Source organism: Stegostoma tigrinum, chromosome 41 (genome assembly GCF_030684315.1).
Source record: "Stegostoma tigrinum isolate sSteTig4 chromosome 41, sSteTig4.hap1, whole genome shotgun sequence".
NCBI lineage: Eukaryota > Metazoa > Chordata > Chondrichthyes > Orectolobiformes > Stegostomatidae > Stegostoma > Stegostoma tigrinum.
In genome coordinates, this window is record NC_081394.1 from 2,590,156 (window position 1) to 2,616,826 (window position 26,671).

The window sequence follows — 26,671 nt, forward strand, 5'->3', positions numbered from 1 at the left end:
GGAGCACAAAAGCTGACGTTTCGGGCCTAGACCCTTCATCAGAGAGGGGGATGGGGAGAGGGAACTGGAATAAATAGGGAGAGAGGGGGAGGCGGACCGAAGATGGAGAGAAAAGAAGATAGGTGGAGAGAGTATAGGTGGGGAGGTAGGGAGAGGATAGGTCAGTCCAGGGAAGACGGACAGGTCAAGGAGGTGGGATGAGGTTAGTAGGTAGGAAATGGAGGTGCAGCTTGGGGTGGGAGGAAGGGATGGGTGAGAGGAAGAACAGGTTAGGGAGGCAGAGACAGGCTGGACTGGTTTTGGGATGCAGTGGGGGGAGGGGACAAACTGGGCTGGTTTTGGAATGCAGTGGGGGGAGGGGAGATTCTCCAGCATCTGCAGTTCCCATTATCTCTTATCAATGAGACTGTCCCGCTCGGTTGCACACCGAAATACCAGTCCAGTCCAAAAATGCTTGGAAACAAGGCAGATTTCTAGCCAGTTTTTGTCTGGATTTTAATTGCACCTGGTTACAACAACAGATCAGACCATTATTTCGATCAACAGAGGAAGGCTCTCTCTAATTAACGTTAACGTCTGCATTTACTGTCGCCTCTGTTTCGCGATCATCCCTCTTCGATGAATTAGCGCCGTCCAGCACGTTCAGGTTGAGAGTTGCGAAGACGGTAATTTGGCTCCGCTGTTGGTGGGATAGGATCGGGTATGAGTCGATTTTCCCATAAAGAACATACAAACAAACAGTAGGCCACTCGGCCCTTCAAGCCTGTTCCACCATTCGTGGCTGACCTGATTTAACTTCAGCCCACGCCCCCAAGCCCCTCAGCTGTCAACAGTCTACCTACCAATCCCACAGGAATGAGAAATGTTCAAAGATTCCGCATCCACTGAATGGAATTCCAAAGACGCGCAAGACAGAGAGAAATAATAAGTTTCATGATCTCTGTTTTCAGTTGTGGAAGGGATTAATGTGGCCACTGTTTACACCATGCAAGCCATCAGGCCCCCAGTTTGCAAACTATCCCGAATCGTCCCTGAAAAGGTGTCGCCAAACCAACAAAATCCATGTGCTGTAGACTCGGCCACAAATACCCATTTTCATAGATAATGGGAACTGCAGATGCTGGAGAATTCCAAGATAACAAAGTGTGAAGCTGGATGAACACAGCAGGCCAAGCAGCATCTCAGGAGCACAAAAGCTGATGTTTCGGGCCTAGACCCTTCATCAGATGACCCTCTCTGATGAAGGGTCTAGGCCCGAAACGTCAGCTTTTGTGCTCCTGAGATGCTGCTTGGCCTGCTGTGTTCATCCAGCCTCACATTTTATTACCCATTTTCATAGTCGTTTGATAACACTGAGTGGGAGAGAGAGAGCAGCTAGAAGCTACTACATCCCTGTGGAGGGTTTGGAGTCACATAGTCAGGGCAGATCTGCTTCCCTGTTGGGTTCTGGTGAGCTGTAACCACATTCCAGTATTATCATTAATAATTAGCACACTTTAATGCAGAGTTTGTTATTTAATCCATGTATGGGTATCTTTTTAAGGAAACAAGCAACCCGGCTATGTTGTGATGCTTAATGGGGAGTGTCGCTGAACAAAGAGACCTTGGGGGGGAGCAGGTACATAGTTCCTTGAAAGTGGAGTCGCAGGTACACAGGGCGGTGAGGAAGGTGTTCGGTATGCTTGCCTTTATTGGTCAGTGCATTGAGTATAGGGAGTTGGGAGGGTCATGTTGGGGCTGTACAGGACATTTGTTAGGGCCACTTTTGGAATACTGTGTTCAATCCCGGTCTCCCTGCTACAGGAAGGATGGTGTGAAACTTGAAAGGGTTCAGAAAAGATTTACAGGGATGTTGCCAGGGTTGGAGGGTTTGAGCTACAGGGAGGGGCTGGATAGGCTGGGGCTATTTTCCCTGGAGTGTTGGGGGCTGAGGGGTGACCTTATAGAGGTTTATAAAATCGTGAGGGGCATGGATAGGGTGAATAGACAAGGTCTTTTCCCCCCAGGGTAGGGGAGCCCAAAACTAGAGGGGCATAGGTTTAAGGTGAGAGGGGAGAGATTTAAAAGGGACCTGAGGGGTAACTTTTTCACACAGAGGGTGGTGCGTGTATGGAATGAGCTGCCAGAGGAAGTGGTGGGGGCTGGTACAGTTACAGCATTTAAAAGGCACCTGGATGGGGACATGGATAGGAAGGGTTTAAGAGGGATATGGGACAAATGGGACTGGATTAATTTAGAATATCTGGCCAGCAGGGACGAGTTGGACTGAAGGGTCTGTTTCTGTCTGTGTATCTTTATGACCCTGACTCTATGACCCTGGGAAGGTAAGACTTGAACCAGACCTCCTGTCCCAGAGGGTAGGGCACTACTTAACCGCATGACAAGACCAATATGGCTCAGTGCATCACCAAGGTAGAATTGGACATAGTGAAATTTCAAATCTCATTTCCCACCTTTCTGAGGTAACAAACTCCTCCAGAGATTTCAGCTATGAAACAGTGCTAGGCTTTAGACAGACTTCTCGAGACTCATACATTAATTAGCTGTCGAAAGCGGCTCACCTTTCGTGAAGAAAGCTTGGCTTTAGATGCACAGTCTGTGTGAATAAAGGAATGGGATAGAATGAGAAAAGATTCCTTCCCTTCTCTGAGCTCCATTTCTATGTCAGATATTCACCTGAACCTCAGTTACCAAGTGCGAACTGTCCCATTAGTGATCTGTTGCTGTCGTTATCACACAGTATTCCTCAATATTCAACACTCGAAGCCCCACAAGCCTGCTCCACCATTCAATAAGGTCATGACCAATCGAATCCACTCTTCCACCTCTCCACCCCACTCTCTGAGTCCCTGGTTAATCGAAAATTTGCCTAACTGCCTTGATTGGACTAAAGCATCCAGTGTTCTTCAGAATCAAAATTACAAAGCCCCTTGAGAACATTGACTCCCTACTTCATCTCCCGGTGCTTCGCCCTTCATTCTCCTAAAGTCCAATGACATAAGACCAGAAGAGCTAGGAACTGGAGGAGGCCATTCAGCCCCTTGAGGCTGGTCTACCATTCAATAGGTTCATGGCTGATACAACACAGCATTCACGTCCACTTCCCTGCTCTTTCCCCATAACCCTCATTCCCCGGACTGATCAAGAATCAATTGATATCAGCCTTAAATATAGATGAGGACTCTCACCTTCTCCACATATCTTTGGGGTAATGAGTTCCAAAGACTCACAGCCCTCAGAGAAGAAATTCCTCCTCATCTCAGTCCTAAATCGGCTCCCTTTTATTCTGAGACTGTGGTCCTAGGCTCTCCCATGAGAGGAAACGCCCTCTCAGCATTTACCCTGACCAGCCCCTCAAGAATCCAATAAGTTTCAATGAGATCACCTCTCATTCTTCCAAATTCCAGAGAGTCGAGCCCCCAACCTGTTTAAACTTTGCTCGTAAGACTTCCAGACCGGGGATCATCCAAGTGAACGTTACCTGCCCAAGCTGCTCAGTTTCTCACCACAAGACAAACCCATCATTCCAGGAATCAGACTGGCCAGGCTTCTGTAAGAACTGTTTCCAATGATGGACGAACTCGGTGTGGAGGATGATGAAAGCATCTGTTAGAATGTCATACTGCTTACCCTCAATTTGTCGCCTTTTCTTCACCAACACAATGGCTAAAAAGACCATTATGATCAAGACCCCTATGACGGTTCCTGTGACAATGAGCACTATTGTGGATGTGAAGAACTTGCCTATAAAATTCCACACAGAGAAGATGTCATTAATTTTATTGCATAAACAGGCAAGGAAAAAAATTATCGCATTGCGTGCCTTGATTACTCGAGGCATTACTCTGAGTGGCTCAGTGGTTAGCACTGCTGCCTCATGGTGCCAGGGACTCGGGTTCGATTCCACCCTCGGCAACTGTGTCGAGTTTGCACATTCTCCCCGTGTCTGCATGGGTTTCCTCCGGGTGCTCCGGTTTCCTCCCACAGTCCAAAGATGTGCAGGTGAGGGTGGATTGGCCATGCTAAATTACCCATAGTGCCCAGGGATGTGCAGGTTCGGGTGGATTGGCCATGCCAAATTACCCATAGTGCCCAGGGATGTGCAGGTTCGGGTGGATTGGCCATGCCAAATTACCCATAGTGCCCAGGGATGTGCAGGAGAGGGGGTATTGGACATGCTAAATTACCCATAGTGCCCAGGGATGTGCAGGTTCGGGTGGATTGGCCATGCTAAATTACCCATAGTGCCCAGGGATGTGCAGGTTAGGGTGGATTGGACGTGCTAAATTACCCATAATGCCCAGGGATGCGTGGGTTAGGGTGGATTGGCCGTGCTAAATTACCCATAGTGCCCAGGGATGAGCAGGTTAGGGTGGATTGGCTGTGCTAAATTACCCATAGTGCCCAGGGATGTGCAGGTTAGGGTGGATCGGCGATGCTAAATTATCCATAGTGCCCAGGGATGTGCAGGTTTGGGTGGATTGGACGTGCTAAATTACCCATAGTGCCCAGGGATGTGCAGGTTAGGGTGGATTGGCCGTGCTAAATTACCCATAGTGCTCAGGGATGTGCAGGATAGGGTGGATTGGCAATGCTAAATTACCCATAGTGCCCAGGGATGTGCAGGTTAGGGTGGATTGGCCATGCTAAATTACCCATAGTGCCCAGGGATGTGCAGGTTAGGATGGATTGGCTGTGCTAAATTACCCATAGTGCCCAGGGACATCTAGGTGAGGGTAGATTGGCCATGCTAAATTACCCATAGTGCCCAGGGACATCTAGGTTAGGGTGGATTGGCAATGCTAAATTACCCATAGTGCCCAGGGATGTGCAGGTTAGGGTGGATTGGCTATGCTAAATTACCCATAGTGCCCAGGGATGTGCAGGTTAGGATGGATTGGCTGTGCTAAATTACCCATAGTGCCCAGGGACATCTAGGTGAGGGTAGATTGGCCATGCTAAATTACCCATAGTGCCCAGGGACATCTAGGTTAGGGTGGATTGGCCATGCTAAATTATCCATAGTGCCCAGGGATGTGCAGGTTCGGGTGGATTGGCCGTGCTAAATTACCCATAGTGCCCAGGGATGTGCAGGATAGGGTGGATTGGCAATGCTAAATTACCCATAGTGCCCAGGGATGTGCAGGTTAGGGTGGATTGGCCATGTTAAATTACCCATAGTGCCCAGGGATGTGCAGGTTAGGGCAGGTTGGCCATGTTAAATTACCCATAGTGCTCAGGGATGTGCAGGAGAGGGTGGATTGGCTGTCCTAAATTACCCATAGTGCCCAGGGATGTGCAGGTTAGGGCGGATTGGCCATGCTAAATTACCCATAGTGCCCAGGGATGTGCAGGATAGGGTGGATTGGCTGTGCTAAATTACCCATAGTGCCCAGGGGTGTGCAGGTTAGGGTGGATTGGCCGTGCTAAATTACCCATAGTGCCCAGGGATGTGCAGGTTAGGGTGGATTGGCCAGGCAAAATTACCCATAGTGCCCAGGGATGTGCAGGTTAGGGTGGATTGGCCATGCTAAATTACCCATAGTGCCCAGGGATGTGCAGGTTAGGGTGGATTGGCCATGTTAAATTACCCATAGTGCTCAGGGATGTGCAGGAGAGGGAGGATTGGCCGTGCTAAATTACCCATAGTGCCCAGGGATGTGCAGGTTAGGGCAGATTGGCCATGTTAAATTACCCATACTGCTCAGGGATGTGCAGGAGAGGGTGGATTGGCTGTGCTAGATTACCCATAGTGCCCAGGGATGTGCAGGTTAGGGTGGATTGGCCATGCTAAATTACCCATAGTGCCCAGGGATGTGCAGGAGAGGGTGGATTGGCCGTGTTAAATTACCCATAGTGCCCAGGGATGTGCAGGTTAGGGTGGATTGACCGTGCTAAATTACCCATAGTGCCCATGGATGTGCAGGTTAGGGTGGACTGACCCTGTTAATTTGGCCCGTAGTGTCTAAAGAACGTGCTGTCCAGGTGGGTGAGCTATGGTTCTAGTGGCCTTATGTGGATGGGTAGGGTTTTGGTGGGATGTTCTTTGGAGGATCGCTGATGGTTTGATGGGGTGAATGGTTCTGTCTGCACTGTCAGGATTCTATAATTGTCACACGCATTAGTTAAGACAAAAAAAGTCTTTCCACCTCCAAAAAGCAAAGTTAACTTTACGTGTCCACTTACCTCCATGGGGCGAGTCTGGTTCTCTCACTTCAATTACAATCTCTCCTTTCCCCTTGCCAAGATCATTCGTGGCTTCGCATGTCCATGTTCCATTGATAGAATAATCCACTTGGTCAATGATCAGGTGATCACCTGCTATGCGGGCGTGTTTGGGAACAGAACCTCCGCTCCTAGGAATAATAAGAAACAACTCTCTGAAGAAGGGTCTCGAACTGAAACATCAGCTTTCCTGCTCCTGTGATGCTGTTCGGCCTGCTGTGTTCCTCCAGCCCCACACTGTGTTCCTCCAGCCCCACACTGTGTTCCTCCAGCTCCACACTGTGTTCCTCCAGCCCCACACTGTGTTCCTCCAGCCCCACACTGTGTTCCTCCAGCTCCACACTGTGTTCCTCCAGCTCCCCACTGTGTTCCTCCAGCTCCACACTGTGTTCCTCCAGCCCCACACTGTGTTCCTCCAGCTCCACACTGTGTTCCTCCAGCCCCACACTGTGTTCCTCCAGCTCCACACTGTGTTCCTCCAGCTCCCCACTGTGTTCCTCCAGCCCCACACTGTGTTCCTCCAGCCCCACACTGTGTTCCTCCAGCCCCACACTGTGTTCCTCCAGCTCCACACTGTGTTCCTCCAGCCCCACACTGTGTTCCTCCAGCTCCCACACTGTGTTCCTCCAGCTCCACACTGTGTTCCCCCAGCTCCACACTGTGTTCCTCCAGCTCCACACTGTGTTCCTCCAGCTCCACATTGTGTTCATCCAGCCCCACACTGTGTTCCTCCAGCTCCACACTGTGTTCCTCCAGCTCCCACACTGTGTTCCTCCAGCTCCACACTGTGTTCCCCCAGCTCCACACTGTGTTCCTCCAGCTCCACACTGTGTTCCCCCAGCTCCACACTGTGTTCCTCCAGCCCCACACTGTGTTCCTCCAGCCCCACACTGTGTTCCTCCAGCCCCACACTGTGTTCCCCCAGCTCCACATTGTGTTCATCCAGCCCCACACTGTGTTCCTCCAGCCCCACACTGTGTTCCTCCAGCCCCACACTGTGTTCCTCCAGCCCCACACTGTGTTCCCCCAGCTCCACATTGTGTTCATCCAGCCCCACACTGTATTCCTCCAGCTCCACACACTGTGTTATCTCTGACTCCAGCATCAGCAGTTCCTACTATCTCTGTGCTACCGCTGTGCTAAGACCTGACTGATATCCTTCAACAATGTATTAAGCTGTAGCCGAGGTGTCTACATCCTTCCTGAGCAGAATGTAAAACTGTTTATGGGGAAGGTTAGAGAAGATGAGTGATGAGTAGAGAGTAGGATTGGAGGAAGATTGTGGCTGGCATTGGTGAGTTGGCATGAATGTAAAGCCATTATGCCGAGACAGTCTGCCCAGTCCAAACTCCTACCATCCTTCTTCATTAGAATTTAGGGCAGCACAGTGGCTCAGGGGTGGCACAGTGGCTCAGCGGTTGACACTGCAGCCTCACAGTGCCAGGGACCCGGGTTCGATTCCAGCCTCGAGCAACTGTCTGTGTGGAGTTTGCACATTCTCCCTGTGTCTGCGTGGGTTTCCTCCGGGTGCTCCGATTTCCTCCCACAGTCCAAAGATGTGCAGGCTAGGTGGATTAGCCATGCTAAATTGCCTGTAGTGTTCAGGGCTGTGTGGGTTATAGGGGGATGGGTCTGGATGGGATGCTTCAAGGGGTGGTGTGGACTTGTTAGGCCAAAGGGCTTGTTTCCACACTGTAGGGAATCAAAAAAAATCTAATCTAACTTGCCCATAGTGTTCAGGGCTGTGTGGGTTATGGGGGATGGGTCTGGGTGAGATGCTTCAAGGGGTGGTGTGGGCTTGCTGGGCCGAAGGGCTTTTTTCCACACTGTAATCTAATCTGCCCCTTGAGAGCATTAATCTCACTTGCTCTAACCCTCTTGTTTAGTGGAGGATTCCACATTCTTAATGCCTTAGAGAGTCACAGAATTATACAGCTCAGAAACAGACCCCTCGGTGCAACCAGGCTGTGCCGAACATAATCTCAAACATAATCCATTCTCGCCTACCACATCCCTCCAAACCTTTCCTATTCATGTACTTATCTAAGTGTTTTTTACTTCTTCACGAAGTTTCCACACACAAACAATCCCGTGTAAAAAAAACACCCCACACGTCTTTTCTAAAAATCTCTCTCCTCTCACCTTAAAACTGTGACGACGTCCCCCTCCCACCCCCTCCCCACCCGAGGGAACAGACAACGACCATTAATTCATGAACGAAAACAGAAGTTGCTGGGAAAGCTCTGTGAAGAAAGCAGCAGAATTAACGTTTCGGGTCCGGTGACACCTCCTCAGAACAGTTCTGCAGTTTTACAGGGTATTGGTGAGACAGCATTTAGAACATCAGCTACAGTTTTGGTCTCCTTCATTGAAGATATAATTGCTTTTGAACTAGTTCAGAGAAAGATCACTTGAATCATCCTTTGAATGTAGAACATTTGCACCTTTCCCAATTAGAGTTTCGATGAAGCAACCAGATCTCATTGAAACATGTAAGATGCTGAGGGGACTTGAGAGGTTGGCTACCAGGAAGAATGTGGCAGAATGTTAAATATTTTAATGGAATATTAGAGGTGGCACGATAGGCGGCATGGTGGCTCAGCGCCAGGGACCTGGGTTCGATCCCACCTTCGGGCGACTGTCTGCGTGGAGTTTGTACATTCTCCCCATGTCGGTGTGGGTTTCCTCCAGGAGCTCCGGTTTCCTCCCACAGTCCAAAGATGTGCAGGTTAGGGTGGGTTGGCCTTGCTAAAATGCCCTATAGTGCGGAGGGATGTGCAGGCTGGGTGGATTAACTGTGGGAATTGCAGGGATAAGGTAGGGTGTTTTTCAGAAGGTCAGCACAGACTCTATGGGCCGAATGGTCTCTTCCTGCACTGTAGGGTTTCTGAATTTTAAGCACGCTCTATGTGCCAGGTCATGTTGGCATAAGGATGTCTTGTTAGCTAAATTGAGACTTTATTTCATTCATGAACATGTTAAGGGCATCTCTGGCTCGGCAGCATTTATTGCACATTCCCAATTGCCCAGGGGGCAGTTCAGAGTGAACCGCATTGCTTTGGGTCTGGAGGCCAGACCAGGTAAAGGACATTGGTGAACCAGATGGGTTTTTCCCCCGGCAATGGATTCACCGTTGTATTAGATTCTTAATTCCCAGAAGTTTATTGAATTCAAACCCCACCAGCCGCTGTGGCAGGATTTGAACCTGGGCCCCAGAAAATTAAAGATAACAAGGTGTGGAGCTGGATGAACACAGCAGGCCAAGCAGCTTCAGAAGAGCAGGAAGGCTGACATTTCGGCCCTAGACCCTTAAGAAGGGTGTAGGCCTGAAACGTCAGCTTTCCTGCTCTTCTAATGCTGCTTGACCTGCTGTGTTCCTCCAGCTCCACACCTTGTTGTCTCAGATTCTTCAGCTTCTGCAGTTTCTACTGCCCGCAGAACATTATCTGGGCCTCTGGGATTAACAGTGCAGCGATAATACCACAAGGCCATCACCTCCCCATGGGTTTGACATACATTGTCCAGTGATAGCTTCTTGCTGGAGGATTAGCTTCTGCGAGGCACCTGAGGCTAACTTTCTGTCGCTTTGCGTACCAGTTGCCATCGTATCCAGTAATTCTCACTTCTGGTGGGTCTGAAGGAGAAAAAAACCAAAAACACACACACAAAAAAAATCAGCCAACTCTGTATCATCATTTTAGAATGGAGGGGAGGTCTGTTGTTCATGAAATGTCTGAACAAATGCAAGAAAATATAATTATTGAGGGCTGTAATTAGAACATATTGGCACAGTTGTGTTTCCAGATGAATAGATCAGGTGCGTGTGGTGAAACAAAAATGTTTTGCACCTTGAGATCAGGAACAATCAGTTTCGAATCGCACTTCATCACAAGGCTGAACGTTAACATTTTCTGATGAAGGGTCTAGGCCCGAAACGTCAGCTTTCCTGCTCCTCTGATGCTGCTTGGCCTGCTGTGTTCATCCAGCTCCACACCTAGTTATCTTGAACATTAACACTGCAGCCTCTGCCAAAACTCCAGGGTTACAAGCAAAGAGGTGTACCCAAAATTTATCATGGAATATAAGAGTGGGGTACTGGCTCTGCATCTTACTTGCATTGTCTTGTACTAAACCTATGATTTAATGAACATCGCAAAATCTCCCTCACTCAGTCTCAATGATACTCAGTGCTGGAATGATGAACGCGCTCTACAGCAGAGAGTTTGCAAAGATTGGTGATAAATGTACTGATTTCCCAACAGCACCTTCTAGGCCCACGACTAAGTCCACCTCGAGGGACAAGGGCTAGCAGGTGCTTGGGAATAACACCCCATACAAGTTCCCGCCCAAGACACTCACTATCCCGACTTGGAAATGTATCGCTGTTCCTTCCTGGATGAAAATCCTGGAACTCACTCCCTGAAGGGTATTGTGGGTCTACCCTACAGCACATGGGGCTCAAGAAGGCAGCTCACCCCTCACCTTCTCGAGGGGGGCAACTAGGGATGGGGTAATAAACACTGGTGGAGACCACCAATGAATAACAAGAGAAAGATGCCCCAATGCGCTAGTTGTCACGGCAACTCAAGGCCCAGTCCAGGCCAGGACGGACTTCAGAACTCCTCCTTGTCTTACCCATGTTGCTTTTGGTTGGAAAATTGAGAAGGAAATATCAATTTTTAACATAATGCAAAGTTAATAAAGATGGGAATAACCACGTCTTTCTTTCTCAGGTACAAGTTCTTAAAATAACGTATTTAAATATAAGTTAGAAATATAAATTAATTCCAACACCTGCTACTTTCATTTTAGAGAAAATATATGGATATGATATCTCTCGAAGAAACCAACAACAGTTTCAGTTTTATCTTTTTCTCAATTGTTCATGTGATGTGGTCATCGCTGCCTGGGCCCAGTATTTTTTGCCCCTGTCCCTAGTTGCCCCCCTTGAGAAGGTGGGGATGAGCTGCCTTCTTGACCCGCTGCAGCCCATGTGCCGTGGGTTGACCCACAATGTCCCTGAGGGAGGAAATTCCAAGATTTTGACCCAGCGACACTGATGGAATGGTGATATATCTTCAGGTCAGGATGGGCAGTGGAGGGGAACTTGCAGGGGGATGGTGTTGCCATGTATCTGCTTCCCCTTGTCCTTCCAGATGGAAGTGGTTGTGGGTTTGGAAGGCGCTTTCTGAGGAACTTTGGTGAATTTCTTCAGTGCATCTTGTGGATAGTACACACTGCTGCTGTTGGAGGTCAGTCTGTCTGTTGCCAATCTTTGCAAACTCTCTTCTCTAGCACAAATGAACTGTTCTGTCGTTGAGAATCATCGAGATTGACTGTGGAACACTTTAAGCTTATTTAATAAATCACTTGGATAGTACTATATGTTGCAAGTAAGGAAGAAGACGGTGCAATGACCATGTTACAGAGATTCTTTAAGTTGGGCATCCTTCTTCATTTTCTGAAGAAGGACCTCGACCGGAAACGTCACACTTTCCTGCTTCATCCAGCTTCACACACTATGTTATCTTAATGCAATGACCATGCTGGGTCAATAGCACTGCTTTTACATAATATGTATGTCTTCGCTCCCCAGAAATTTCCCAAGGACATCAGAAAGGAAGAATGAGGATGAAATGTAAATAGTGCTGGGGAAGTCACATGATAGAAGTCAAAAATGTTGTCATTTCGTTCCATTCATCGTGATATAGTGTTGTACCTAATGTGTGAACCTTCTACTTTGAGATGATGTTGAATTCGAAAGGGTTGGTATTTTCAATGGTAATGCCAACTCGACTTGTAAAATCACAAGCCCACCTCACACCCTGTGCACAGGTATTCATGACCCACTATGGCAATTGGAGGAGTTAAAATCTGATAAAATACTTCTAAAACTAGATTGTCATGGCACAGAAGTGGCTAGGGTGGTACGGTGGCTCAGTGGTTGGCACTGATGTCTCACGGAACCAGGGATCCAGGGCGAGTCCAGCCTTGTGTGAGTGTGTGAAGTTAGCATGTTCTCCACATGGTCTCCTCTGGTTTTCCCCCACAGTCCAATGATGCACAGGTTAGGGTGGATTGGCCATGCTAAATTACCCATAGTGCCCAGGGATGTGCAGGTTAGGGTGGATTGGCCATGCTAAATTACCCATAGTGCCCAGGGATGTGCAGGTTAGGGTGGATTGGCCGTGCTAAATGACCCATAGTGCCCAGGGATGTGCAGGTTAGAGTGGATTGGCCGTGCTAAATTACCCATAGTGCCCAGGGATGTGCAGGTTAGGGTGGATTGGCCGTGCTAAATTACCCATAGTGCCCAGGGGTGTGCAGGTTAGGGTGTATTGGCCATGCTAAATTACCCATAGTGCCCAGGGATGTGCAGGTTAGGGTGAATTGGCCATGCTAAATTACCCATAGTGCCCAGGGATGTGCAGGTTAGGGTGGATTGGCCGTGCTAAATTAGCCATAGTGCCCAGGGATGTGCAGGTTAGGAATGGATTGGCCATGCTAAATTACCCATAGTGCCCAGGGATGTGCAGGTTAGGGTGGATTGGCTGTGCTAAATTACCCATAGTGCCCAGGATGTGCAGGTTAGGCTGGATTGGCCGTGCTAAATTACCCATAGTGCCCCGGGATATGCAGGCTAGGTGGGTTAGCCATTTGAATTGCAAGGAAGGGGGGGCGGGGTGGGCGGTAAGAGTTACAGACACAGTAGACCAAATGGCTTCTTCTGCACTGTAGGGACTCTAAGAGGGCCTTCGGCCCACGTTACTGCTTCAAAGGCAGACTGATAACACTCGAGGCTGTGGTCCAAGTGCTGGAAAGTGAGAACTTGTGTAGATTTTAGGGTAGTTTTCTTTGTCGGTGAAGACTCGATGGGCCGAAGGGCCTCCTCTGCACAGCAGGGATTCTGGGAGGCCCTTTGGCCCATCGGGTCTTCACCGACAAAGAAAACTACCCTAAAATCTACACGAGGTCCCACTTTCCAGCACTTGGACCACAGCCTCGAGTGTCATGAGCCTGCCTTTGGAGCAGTAATGCCAAAAAAAGCATGCCAGGGCCCTGCCATTGATTATGGTAAAATGCCCTTTTGGGATGATAATCTACTGCTTTGCACTGGTTCCGGCCTACACACGGCTTCAGGCCCACAACAAACCGATTGCTTCCCGACTGGTCCCCTGTGAACAAGCTGCTCACTTCGAGGGTTAATAGCATTAGGTATCAACAGTTGGCCTTATCACTGAGTTCCAATGTCTTATGAAAGAATTTTATGAGAAAAACAACACCCATGTTTAACGTGGCCACCTCCTGTAATACTTACATCGGACTGATAATGTCACAGGTAAGCTTAGTGGATGCACTAGTGCATTGTGGGACACCATACATGTCAAATTCTGCCCATTGGCCTCCCTACTGGGCACCATTCTGTACTGGCTGAAGACAGTCACTGTCCCGTCCGGATTTTCTCTCCGAGATGATGTCACCTTCCCCAGGAATGGTGCGATCCATGTGACGTTGGCTGGAGGCTTCCCATTGGCTGCGGTGCAATTGGCAACCAGTGCCTGGGCCAACCCAGTCTCTGTTGGCATGGCGCTGACGGTACTGACGGGCCTGGCTGGGGGAGAGATGGGTTAGTAGGGTGAGCGCACATATTGGAGCTCAGCGTACAATCTCGAAGAGTAATTTCGCAGCAAAACGCAACTTAAAAATACGAACTAGGAGTAGGCCATTCAGCCTTTTCAGCCTGCTCTGCTATTCAACATGATGGTGGCTGATCATCTTTTTCAGTCCCCTGCTCAAACAGGAATCGCTGGAAAAGCTCAGCAGATATGGCAGCATTTGTGAAGAAGAAAACAAAAATCAGATTTAACGTTTCGGGTTCGGTTGCCCTTCCTCAGAACTTCGGTTCTGATTTACAGCACCCGCGGTTCTTTCGGTTTTTATTCAGTCCACTGTTCCCTCTTTCTCCCCCGCTCCCGAAACGCTTTGATTCCTTTATCCATGAGAATCTATCTATCATAGAATAGCCATCTATCTCCTTCTTCAAAACATTCATTGTTTTGCTCTCAACTGCTTTCTGTAGAAGAGAATTCCATAGGCTCCCCCACTCTCTGGGTGAAGATATTTCTCCTCATCTGAGTCCTAAATAGCTCCTCAGACTGTGCGTTCCATAATAAGGGGAGGCCATAAGATAGAGGATCAGAGGTAGGTGAATCAGTTAATTGAGTGTGCCCTAGTATTTGATAGATCATGGCTAATCTGATCATCCTCAACTCCTCTCTCCAGCCTTTTCCCCATGATCCTTGATTCTCTTTCCTGATTAAACATACTTTCTCAGGCTTGAGTATTCTTAATGACCCAGCTTCGACAGCCATCTGTGGTAAAGAACTTCACAGCAACTCAAGTCTGAAAAATATTCATGAGATAACAAGGTGTGGAGCTGGATGAGCACAGCAGCCCAAGCAGCGTCAGAGGAGCAGGAAAGCTGACGTTTCAGGCCTAGACCCTTCTTCAGAAATGGCTTCGCAGTGGGCTTAAAATTGTTTCAGAGACAGTAGGAACTGCCGATGCTGGAGAATCTGAGCTAACAAGGTGTAGAGCTGGATGAACACAGCAGGCCTAAGGGTCTAAACAAAGAAAACAAAGAACAAAGAAAATTACAGCAGAGGAAAATGCCCTTCGGCCCTCCAAGCCTGCGCTGATCGAGATCCTCTGTCTAACCTGTCATCTATTTTCTAACGGTCTGTGTCCATTTGCTCCCCGCCCATCCATGTACCTGTCCAAATATATCTTAAAAGACACTAACGTGTCTGCGTCTACCACCTCCGCTGGCAACGCGTTCCAGGCACCCACCACCCTCTGTGTAAAGAACTTTCCACGCATATCTCCCCTAAACTTTCCTCCTCTCACTTTGAACTCATGACCCCGAGTAATTGAGTCCCCCACTCTGGGAAAAAGCTTCTTGCTATCCACCCTGTCTATAGCCCTCATGATTTTGTAGACCTCTATCAGGACCCCCCTCAATCTCCATCTTTCTAATGAAAATAATCCTAATCTATTCAACCTCTCTTCATAGCTAGCACCCTCCATACCAGGCAACATCCTGGTGAACCTCCTCTGCACCCTCTCCAAAGCATCCACATCCTTTTGGTAACTCTGCACCCTCTCCAAAGCATCCACATCCTTTTGGTAATGTGGCGACCAGAACTGTACACTGTACTCCAAATGTGGCCGAACCAAAGTCCTATACAACTGCAACATGACCTGCCAACTCTTGTACCCAATACCCCGTCTGATGAAGGAAAGCATGCCCTATGCCTTCTTGACCACCCTATTGACCTGCGTTGTCACCTTCAGGGAGCAATGGACCTGAACACCCAGATCTCTCTGTTCATCAATTTTCCCCAGGACTTTTCCATTTGCTGTACAGTTCGCCCTTGAATTTGATCGTTCAAAATGCATCATCTCACATTTGCCTGAATTGAACTCCATCGGCCATTTATCTGCCCAACTCTCCAGTCTATCAAAATTCTGCTGTAATCTCTGAAAGTCCCCTTCACTGTCTGCTACTCCACCAATCTTAGTGTCATCAGCAAACTTGCTGATCAGACCACCTACACCTTCCTCCAAATCTAAGTCCGAAACGTCAGCTTTCCTGCTCCTCTGATGCTGCTGGGCCTGCTGTGTTCATAGAGCTCTACACCTCAGATTCTCCAGCATCTGCAGTTCCTACTATCTCTTAAAAATATTCAATGCCTCTTTCTCGGAGAAAAAGATTTACACAGACAAATGACGGCAGGGAGAAAAAAAAATCAGTGTTTCTTCCATGGGATCTGTTTCAATCATGGCACCTATTCCTTGATTCCACTAGAAGGCAAAATATCCTTTCAGGATTCACCCTAGCCATTCCCTGTGGGATTGTCTGTTCTGCATTGATGAAGGATTGACTCCAGTAATGATGGCAGCAGTAATTATTGTTCAACCTGAAAAATAGGCTCAGAGCAGTGAGATATTTGTTAGCTAACTCACTCATCATGGTCACTTGATAGAGGTGTACAAAATGATCAGAACTTGATAGAGATGTAGCTATGGATAGAGTGGACAGCCAGAGACTTTTTCCTAGGGTGGGGATAGCTATTACGAGGGGATATAGTTTTAAAGTGAGTGGAGGTAGATATAGGGGAGACCTCAGAGGTAGGTTCTTTACTCAGAGAGCGTTCGGGACGTGGAATGCTTTGCCGGAGAGGGGAGTGGAGTCAGCCTCATTAGGGACATATAAGCGGCTACTGGATAGGCTTATGGATGATAGTATAAGGTAGGGGTGGAGGTTAGATAGATCTTAGGGTTAGGGTAAAAGTTCAGCACAACATCATGGGCCGAAGGGATGGTACTGCACTGCACTGTTCTATGTTCAACTAGACTTTGTCTCAGTAGCTCTGGGAAGATCCCTGGGTTAGCAGCTCCGTTGCACCAGGAGAGTGAGACTGGATTGGTTCACTGGAGTTTATAACAAGCAGGGGGAATCACATTGAAACCTACAAAATTCCAACAATGCTAAGATAGAGTAAGATAGGAAGTTCCCAATGACCCGGGGCGGGTTACTGTCCCGGGATACAGGGCAGATCAATTCAGATTTGGATGAGGAGAGTGAGGAGCCTGCGGAATTCTCTCTCTCAGAAGGCGGTCGAAGCCAAAGCGCCAAATGTTTCAGGAAGGAGTTGGATATAGCGAAGATGCTGGAAATCTGAAACCAAAAACAGAAATTGCTGGAGGTCTGGGTAGCATCCGTGGAAAGAGAAAGCAAACTTGAGTGTTTTCGGATCAGCAGCTCTTCATCAGAACTGGAGTTGGATTTTGGGCTAAAGGGATCGAAGGGGGAGAAAGTGAGGAACAGGGCACTGAGTTGGATGATTAGCTGAATCCCTCTTGAATGGCAGAGCAGGCTTGAAGGGCCGAATGGCCTACTCCTGTTTTCTATAGAAAGGTACCGCCACCCTAGTCCTTCTCTCTGTCTCTCTCTCATGGGAATGAGGTGGCTGGTGGTGGGTTTATCCTGAGGGTCACTACGTCTCGGGCGTTGAGCTGCAACGGAAACCCACCCCGGTGATATTTATCCCTCAAAACCAACATCGCACATCCACCCACCCCCCTACTCCCCCAAAATGACAGAGGCAGGTTGGCATCATGTCGTTGCTTGTGGGATCCTGCTGTGCGGGATCTACGGCCTCTGGCCGTAGCACCACTGCCCACTCCACGTGTTCAGGCGTGCGGCCTGGGATCCCTCCTTTGGTCTGCGAATCCCTTGCACAGGAGGATCCTGGCAATCCGTTGCAAGGAGTGTTGGTGGAGGTGAGGAGTAGGGGGGGTGGTGCTGGGGCCAGGGGGGTGGTGCTCAGATTGTTGCCTCCTCAGATGGAGGGAGGGAGGGAGATACACGGCGCGAGCTGGCTCCAGGACGAAAGCAGACGCTCACCTAGAACGGTGAGTCTAGTCTGAGATTCGAACTTCCCCGAAGGGAAGACATTGAATTCACAACTGTAAGCACCCTCGTCCTCCAGTTCCAGAGGGTCGATGGTCAGCTTACAATTGCTGGATGTGGCGTTGTGGAACCTGACCCTCCCAGACACGGTGGGGTAACTCGTCCCAAAGAGAGGGTTGTACACAGCGATGTTCTCGTCCACCCTGCCTACGTGCTTCAGCCAAGTGGCCTGTACAATGTGGAGTTTAGCAGCATCATGGATGAACAGGCAAGGCAGGTTGAGTTGCTCCCCGGCAACCCCTATCACGAAAGCAGCAGCTTCAATGCTCTGAGCCACGGCCCCTGTGGAATACAGAAAACATAACAGAGTGAGACTCCCTCCGTGATCACTGATCCCTCCGTAAACACAGAAAAAACAACGCTGTCATAACGCCGCGGCTTTCCGACACGCATTTTCTCCTGGTTTCTTTCAGACAGAGAGACAGAGTTGCAGCTGTACAAAACTCTGGTGCGGCCGCACTTGGAGTATTGTGTACAGTTCTGGTCACCGCATTATAGGAAGGATGTGGAAGCTTTGGAAAGGGTACAGAGGAGATTTACTAGGATGTTGCCTGGTGTGGAGGGAAGGTCTTACGAGGAAAGGCTGAGGGACTTGAGGCTGTTTTCGTTAGAGAGAAGAAGGTTAAGAGGTGACCTAATAGAGACATACAAGATGATCAGAGGATTAGATAGGGTGGGCAATGAGAGCCTTTTTCCTCGGATGGTGATGGCTAGCACAAGGGGACATGGCTTTAAATTGAGGGGTGATAGATATAGGACAGATGTCAGAGGTAGGTTCTTTACTCAGAGAGTAGTAAGGGCGTGGAATGCCCTGCCTGTAACACTAGTAGGCTCGCCAACTTTAAGGGCATTTAAATGATCATTGGATAAGCATATGGATGATAATGGAATAGTGTCGGTTAGATGGGCTTCAGATTGGTTTCACAGGTCGGCACAACATCGAGGGCCGAAGGGCCTGTACTGCGCTGTAATGTTCAATACTTTATGAGAGACAGGGGAAACCGTCTCTGAGCAGATACAGAACTTTTAAGGCCTTGAGGTATTTCCTTTTCAAAGTTGGAACAACAAAAGCAGCCTGACCGAGTGCGAGTGAGCTCTCACAGAATAAGATAGGGGTGGAGGTTAGATAGACCTTAGGTTTAGGATAAAAGTTCAGCATACCATCATGGGCTGAAGGGCCTGCACTGTGCTCTGCAGTTCTATGTTCTAACCAAGATTTTTAGTTTAGCATTCAGGCGTTGCATTGGGGTCTGAAAGAAGGAAAAGCAATTTTCTCCCTCTCTTGCTCACAGCTAAAATCTGTGATTTAATTTCTTGCTGTGAGAGTTGCATATGAGACATCCTGCTTTCTGAATTTCCCTGTTGCCAAGGATGTGTGTACGGGATGTTATCACATTAGAACAGTTAATTAGTCATAGTTACCGTCTCTACTATTCTGTCAAGTTTCTAATAGAATTAAATTATTCTAATTTTTTCTTTCTTTTGTGGCATTTTAACTATAGTGTTTGAATACAGTGGCGTTTTGTTTTAAGTCTGACCAATCGAATTGCATCTGGAACACAGCACCCTCACATTTTATAAGGCCAAAAGTCACAGGAGCAGAAATTAGGCCATTCGGCCCGTCGAATCTGCTCCGTCATTCAATCAGACCGATAAGTTCCTCGCCCCATTCTCCCTCTTTCTCCCTGTACTCTACCCCTAAAAAGAGAAAAAAATTAGGGTCTAGACTATGTTCTGAATATTTTGAGGGGATTTGATCTGATCTATAACAGCACTCAATGAAGAGGATACATCATCAACAAGATTTTTACCCAATATTTTGGTTTCTGAGAGAGTATTTAGCAGAAGTGCAAAGTGCATTGTCCAAGTTTTTTGTTTGAAACATTGGGCTCGAGATGTGTCCTTTTCTCCTCAATAAGGTTAATTAGCAACGTCAAGGGCTGCAAAAACCTAACGTCAGCAGATTGCTGAAGGAAGAACAGTTAGCATGATTCCTTTCTTCTGAACAACAGGCCACTTTTGGAGTACTCTGTACAATTTTGATCACCTGGCTATAGGAAGGATGTTATTTAATTGGAAAGGGTTGCACCAAAGATTTACCAAGATATTAAAAAGACTGGAGGATTTGAGACTTAGGGAGGGGCTGAATAAGCTGGGACTATTTTCCCTGGAGCGTCGGGGGCTGAGGGGTGACCTTATAGAGGTTTATAAAATCTTGAGGGTCTTGGATGGGGTAAATAGCCAATAGGATAGGGGTGAGTCCAAAACTAGAGGAGCACAGGTTTAAGGTGAGAGGGGAAAGATTTAAAAGGGACCTGAGGGGCAACATTTTCACACAGAGGAATGAGCTGCCAGAGGAAGTGGTGGAGGCTGGTACAATGAAACATTAAAATTACATACAAATAAAAAATATATTTGGACAGATACATGGATAAGGAGTGTTTAGGGGGATATGGACCAAATACAGGCAAGTGGGACTAGTTCGGTTTAGGAAGCATAGTTGGCATGGACTATTTGCGCCGAAGGGCCTACATCTGTGTTGTATCACTCTATGGCTCGATCAGGGAGTAAAAAAAATGGTTTCAGGAAAATACTGTGAAATACCCCCCACAGAGGCTGGTATCGTGTCACCAAGTCCCCCTTTTATTTACAGGGGGAGAGTCCTTGACACTGACCCAGCTCCCTCAGAGCCAGCTGTCAGAGTGAGCCGAGCCCCTGACCCTCCTGTTTCTGTCTGTCAGCCAGGGCTCCCTGATTGGGCCAGATTAACAACACTCCAATCGGGGAACTCATATTCAATGAAATCAACCTGGCTGACTCAACACAAGCACCACATTTATCAGGATATTGCTGGGTATGGAACGTTTGAGTTATAAAGAAAGTTTGGATAGTCTGGGACTTCTTACACTGGAGTGTAAGAGGTTGAGAGGCGACCTGATAGAAGGCAATAAAATAATACGGGTATAGATACAGTTAATGGTATGTGTCATTTCCCTAGAATGCGGGATTTCAAGATTCATTTTTAAGGTGAGAGAGAGATTTTAAAAAGGACATAGAGGGGGCAATTTTTACACAGAGGATGGCTCATGCCTGGAATGAGCTTCCACAGGAAGGAGTGAATGTGGGTACAGTTGCATCATTTAAAGGACATTTGGACAAGTACATGAACAGGAAAGTTTTTGAGGGCTACGGGCCAGGAGCAGGCTAGTTTAGTTTGGGATTATGTTCAGTATGGACTGGGCGGGCTGAAGGGTCTCTTTCCATGCTGTTTAGCTCTATGACTATGCGCTGAAAAAATATAGTTAGCAACTGGGACAAAAACAGAAACAGCTGGAAAAGCTCAGCAGGTCTGGCAGCATCTGTGAAGAGAACAAAATCAGTGTTAACAGTTTCATGAGGTCATGAGGTGCGGAGCTAGATGAACATGGCAGGCCAAGCAGCATCAGAGGAGCAGGAAAGCTGACATTTCCGGCCTAGACCCTTCTTCAGAAATGGGGGAGGGGAAGGGGATTCTGAAATAAATAGGGAGAGAGGGGGAGGCGGATCGAAGATGGATAGAGGAGAAGATACGTGGAGAGGAGACAGACAGGTCAAAGAGGCGGGGATGGAGCCAGTAAAGGTGAGTGTAGGTGGGGAGGTAGGGAGGGGATAGCTCAGTCCAGGGAAGACGGACAAGTCAAGGGGGCGGGATGAGGTTAGTAGGTAGGAAATGGGTTGTGGCTTGAGGTGGGAGGAGGGAATAGGTGGGAGGAAGGTCAGGTGAGGGAGGCGGGGACGAGCTGGGCTGGTTTTTGTATGAAGGACATGAAACTGTTAACTTTGTTTTTTTTCCTTCAAAGATGCCGCCAGACTGGCTGAACTTTTTTAGCAACTTCTGTTTCGGTTCCTGATTTCCAGCTTCCGCAGCTCTTTCGGATTTTAGTTAGGAACTGGAGTTTGATAGAAAGTACGACCTTCCCTGATGGGAGCATGTTGTTTGCTTTATGAATTGGGAGAAGGTTTGGCATGAACTGTCTAGAAATGTAGTGGAGGCAGGTTAATCGATGCATTCACAATGGTTATTTTGATAGAAAGAGGGTTCAAAGATTGAAGATAAAAGTCGGAGTTGGCATTGGATAGGTGCAGACTCAACAAACCAAACAGCCTCCTTAATAATTCTGTAATTCTACCACTTGGAAATGAGGATATTGCTGAATTCCTTCACTGTCCTCAATCCCGAAGGGATTTGGCCAAATTTGAAGAGGTATCCAGAGAGATGATACATTTTGAAAAATAATTTTCAGTTCTTCCATGATAGGAGTCGGAAAAGATATAGGTAGTGAGGTAATTGATTGCATTTAGGAATGTTCTGCTCTCTCTGTCAGCAACAGCGAAATGAGTCAACAAACATCGTTATTTTACAAGTTAAATTTTCACCACAACTTTTGCGCCGTTGAGCATAAATTTCTGCTTTAGACATAATTAAATTGAAGCAAACAATAATTAAAGTCTCTAACTAGGCAGATAATGTCCTAAATCTCAAAAGGTTAACAGTCTGAAATGCTGAAGGATGTGAAACACTGCAATTGGAAACTGTGAATGTATTCACAGATACAGCCTCAGTTCCCCTGGTTCCAACGAGAACAGCACAGGCTCACCGACACGCAGAATCAAAATGGGATACTTTCGGACGATGTTCTACCATGTTTGAATTGGAGCTTAACAGAGCTTCGTTGTGGTAAGTAACTCACTTCCTGCCCTCCTCAAATGAGAAACAGAGAAAATAAGAGCGGGAGTAGGCCATTCGGCTCTTCGAGCCTGCTCCCCCATTCAATTCAAACATGGCTGAGTATCCATCTCAGCCCCTGTTCCTGCTTGCTCTCCCCATAACTTTTGATTCCGTTAGCCCGAAAAACTATCTCCATCTCCTTCTTGTACACATTCAGTGTTTTGGCCTCAATCGTCTTCTGTGGCAGAGAATTCCTGAGGTTCTCCACTCTCTGGGTGAAGACATTTCTCCACATCTCAGTCCCTCCCCATTTCCTTCAGACTGTGACCCCCTGGTCCTGTACTCTCCTGGTCTTCGAGAGCATCCTTCCTGGTTTGGAGATAGCAGGGGTTGCAGGTGCTGGAGTCAGAGATAACACAGTGTCCAGACCCGAAACACCAACTTTCCCGCTCCTCTGATGCTGCCTGGCCTGCTGTGTTCCTCCTTTCTGTGTTTATCCTGTCTGGTCCTGTGGGAATTTTATCAGTTTCTATAACACCCTTGCTGTTCTGCTAAACTCTAGAGAGAATAGTCCTTAGCTATTCAATCTCTCTTGATATATCGGTCCTGTGATCTTGTTAAACCCTTCTGACATCCCACCCGACTGCACACAATACTCCAGGGGCTGTCTATCCAAGCCTGTCCCACCATCGACAGGACACAAGTCAGGAGTGGGATGGGATACTCCCCACTTGCCCTGGATGGGGGCAGCTCTAACAACACTCAAGAAGCTCGACGTCATCCAGGACAGAGCAGCCCCCGCTCGATTGGCACCACATCCACAAACATCCCACTCCCTCTCCCCACCGACGCTCAGTCGCAGCAGTGTGTACCATCTACAAGGTGCCCTGCAGAAACTCACTAAAGATCCTCAGGAAGCACCTTCCAAACCCAAGACCACTTCCTTCGGGAAGGACAAGGGGCAGCAGGGACATGGGAACACCACCCCCTGCAAACTCCCCTTCAAGCCACCCCAGAACCACAGCAATGCGGTTGACTGATAACGGCCCTCTGGGCAATTAGGGATGGGCAATAAATGCTGCCCGGCCAGCGATGCCCTCAGCCTGTGAATGAATTTAATCATCCTGACTTGGTAATATATCGCCATTCCTTCACTGACAATGGGTCAAAATCCTGGAATTCTGTATCTGGGGGTCAAACCACAGCACATGGACTGCAGTGGTTCAAGAAGGCAGGTCCACATCACATTCTCAATGGGGGCAATTAGGGACGGGCAATAAATGCTGAGCCCAGCCAGTGACACTCACATCCCATGAATAAATGGAAAAGGTCTTGACCCGAAAGGTCAGTCTTCCTGCTTCTCTGACCCTGCTTGGCCTGCTGTGTACATCCAGCTCTACACTGTGTTATCTCAGATTCTCCATCATCTGCTGTTCCTACTATCTCTTTTTCATGAATAAAACCAAGAAGTGCATATGCCAGAAATTAGAAAAAAAAATTTCTGGAGAAACTCAGCAGCTCTGGCTGCATCTGTGGGCAAATGAAGCCGAACTAACATTCTTAGTTCAGCAAACCTTCATCAGAACCAATATTAGCTCAGAAAAAGTGGTATTGATGCTGAAGAGGGGGCTGGGGTTTGGAGGGGAGAAGTCTGAGATGGTGTCCTTGGAGAGAGGGAGAGACACACACATAAAATAGGTAGGCACATGAGTGATGGTGTGGAGGTGCTGGAGCTGGAGTTGGACTGGGGACGGGGGTGAAATCACACAACACCAGGGTGTAGTCCAACAGATTTATCTGAAATCATAAGCTTTCAGAGCCTCGCTCCTTCGTCAGGGGAGGCAATGCCCGAGAGGTATGTTCGCTGCACTGTTAATCCGGGGACCTGGGTAATGTTCTGGGGACCTGGGTTTGAATCCTGCCACGGAATTCAATAAATATCTGGAATTAAGAATCTAATGATGGCCATGAATCCTTGCCAATTGTCAGGGAAAACCCATCTGGTTCACTAATGTCCTTTAGGGAAGGAAACTGCCATCCTTACCTGTTATGTGACTCCAGACCACAACAATGTGGTTGACTCTTAGCTGCCCTCTGGGCAATTAGGGATGGGCAATAAATGCTCCCTTATCTTGTGAATGAATTTAACCAAAAGGTCCTGAGCAATGTGTTGTATATTTATCATATTACTTAGATGTCAGTTCCAAATCTCCAATGGGCTGGAAGGAACAAAGCTGACCGAAGAAGGATGTTCGTAAAGTGGAAAGAGTTCAAAAATGGTTTACAGAGAAGTTTACTGAAAACGGAGGTTTTGAGTTACAAGGAGAGCCTGGGACATTTTTCCCTCAAACGTCGAAAGCTGAGGGCTGACGTTACAAAAGTTTATAAAATCATGAGGAACACAGGTAAGCGAAATAAGAAGGTTCTTTTCCACAGGGTAGGGGAGTCCAAAAACAGAGGTTTAAGGTGAGACCGAAAAGATTCTTAGGAAGGGTCACCTGACCCGAAATATTTGTCCCGTTTTTTTTTCCTTCACAGATGCTGCCAGACCTGTTGAGCTTTTCCAGCAACTTCTGTTTTTGTTCAAGATTTAAAAGGGACCTGAGGGGCAACTTTTTCACACAGAGGAAGAGCTGCCAGAGGAAGTGGTGGGGGCTGGTACAGTTACAGCATTTAAAAGGCACCTGGATGGGGACATGGATAGGAAAGATTTAGAGAGGGGGAGGGAGAAAAATGAAAGAACTGCGGATGCTGTAAATCAGGAACAAAGAAATTGCTGAAAGAACTCAGCAGGTCAGGCAGGGTGTGTGGAGAGAAAGCAGAGTGAAGTCACGGAGTGCAATGATCCTTCAGATTAGGGTCAGGGGCAAACGCAGGCAAATGGGAATGGTTCAGTTGAGAAATCTTGCTAGCATGGACGAGTTGGGCCGAAGGTGCTGTTATGAGTCTAGTTTGCTCCTTAGTCTGACTTGCAGATCGTTTAACGAAACTCCACGGCTAGTTCAGACGCGAGAGATCAAATGAGAGAGTTTATTTTGACAAATCTTACCTGTGGCTGCAGCCATCTGGATAAACAAAATCTGATACATCAACTCCATTGGCCGCACTTCATTTGCAACAGGCTGGAGCCCGCTGTTTAAGGTAGATCGTTCATTTGGCCAGTTCGGCTGTGTTGAAGCAAGCAAACGGAGGTCTAACAGTCAGAGGAGACGAAACTGCCTTCACCTTTCTGGCACCCTCAATATTTTTGCTTCTGAGAGACGCAGACAGCGTTTGGAGTCGAAAATGACTCGGAACTGTGTTGTAGACTCCACCCTCCAACCTTGAGAGTGGAAAATAAGGTCCAGGTTTTATTTCAGAATTCTTCACGAACCGCAACAGTCAGAACGCGGCTGGAGTGCTTCGCCCAGCTGCATTGAGGTAGCGCCTGGCATCCCTGCAAAGTTTCTCCTCTGTTGGCTCAAGGAAACAAACGTCTAACTGCCCCTTTCGGATCAAACTTGTCTGTTTGGGGTTCGGGGGGGGGGGTTGGGTGGGGGTGTGTAGGATGTGGAATTCGCTGGGAAAATTTGCACGTATCCTCCTCCCTGCACCGGGTACGGAAATGATTCGGGAAGTGGTGTGGAGGATGGGGAAGGAGGGGAGTGCACGCACTGCTTCAGTCAGATGCGACCGCAATCGAGCAGGGAGCTGACAATGTTTCTGCATTTCAATAGCCGCCGGTGGACGTGCTTTGGCGCTCAGTTTAGGAAATGCGCCCATCCCCCCCTCCCCCGCAATTCGTTCACAAGATGAGGGCATCCCTGGTTGGGTCAGCATTTATTGGGCATCCCAGAGGGCAGTTGAGAGTCGACCACGTTGCTGTGGGTCTGGAGTCACATGTAAGCCAGACCAGGTAAGGATGGCAGCTTCATTCCCTATTAGTGAAGCATAGAACATAGAACTGTACAGACCCTTCGGCCCGCAATGATGTGCCGAACTTTTACCCGAAACCTAAGGTCTATCTAACCCCCACCCCTACCTTATACTGTCACCCATATGCCTATCTAATAGCTGCTTAAATGCCCCTAATAAGGCCGACTCCACTCCCCTCTCCAGACAATGCTTTCCACCCCCTGACCACTCTCTGAGTAAAGAACATACTTCTGAGATCTCCCCTACAGCTACCTCCACTCACTTGAAAGCTCTGCCCCCTCATATTA

At 48.0% G+C, this 26,671-nt stretch overlaps 1 protein-coding gene and 1 long non-coding RNA gene across 2 annotated transcripts in view; one reads left to right on the top strand and one right to left on the bottom strand.

The window, feature by feature from the left end:
• Positions 1-466: 466 nt before the first annotated feature.
• LOC125448450 (nectin-1-like) lies at positions 467-25,970 on the bottom strand. The gene is made up of 8 exons (XM_059641354.1): positions 25,519-25,970; positions 17,696-18,043; positions 13,544-13,837; positions 9,742-9,859; positions 6,187-6,356; positions 3,631-3,744; positions 2,562-2,596; positions 467-679 (listed from the first exon to the last, which is right to left on the bottom strand). The coding sequence occupies exons 1-8, from the start codon at positions 25,565-25,567 to the stop codon at positions 560-562; spliced, it is 1,248 nt and encodes a 415-aa protein (XP_059497337.1). The 5' UTR covers positions 25,568-25,970; the 3' UTR covers positions 467-559.
• Positions 22,378-26,671, top strand: part of LOC132206698 (uncharacterized) — a 43,321-nt gene continuing 39,027 nt past the window's right edge. The window contains exons 1-2 of the long non-coding RNA XR_009443100.1: positions 22,378-22,478; positions 24,664-24,874. This is a non-coding gene — a long non-coding RNA (uncharacterized LOC132206698). The remainder of the gene's footprint in view (positions 22,479-24,663; positions 24,875-26,671) is intronic.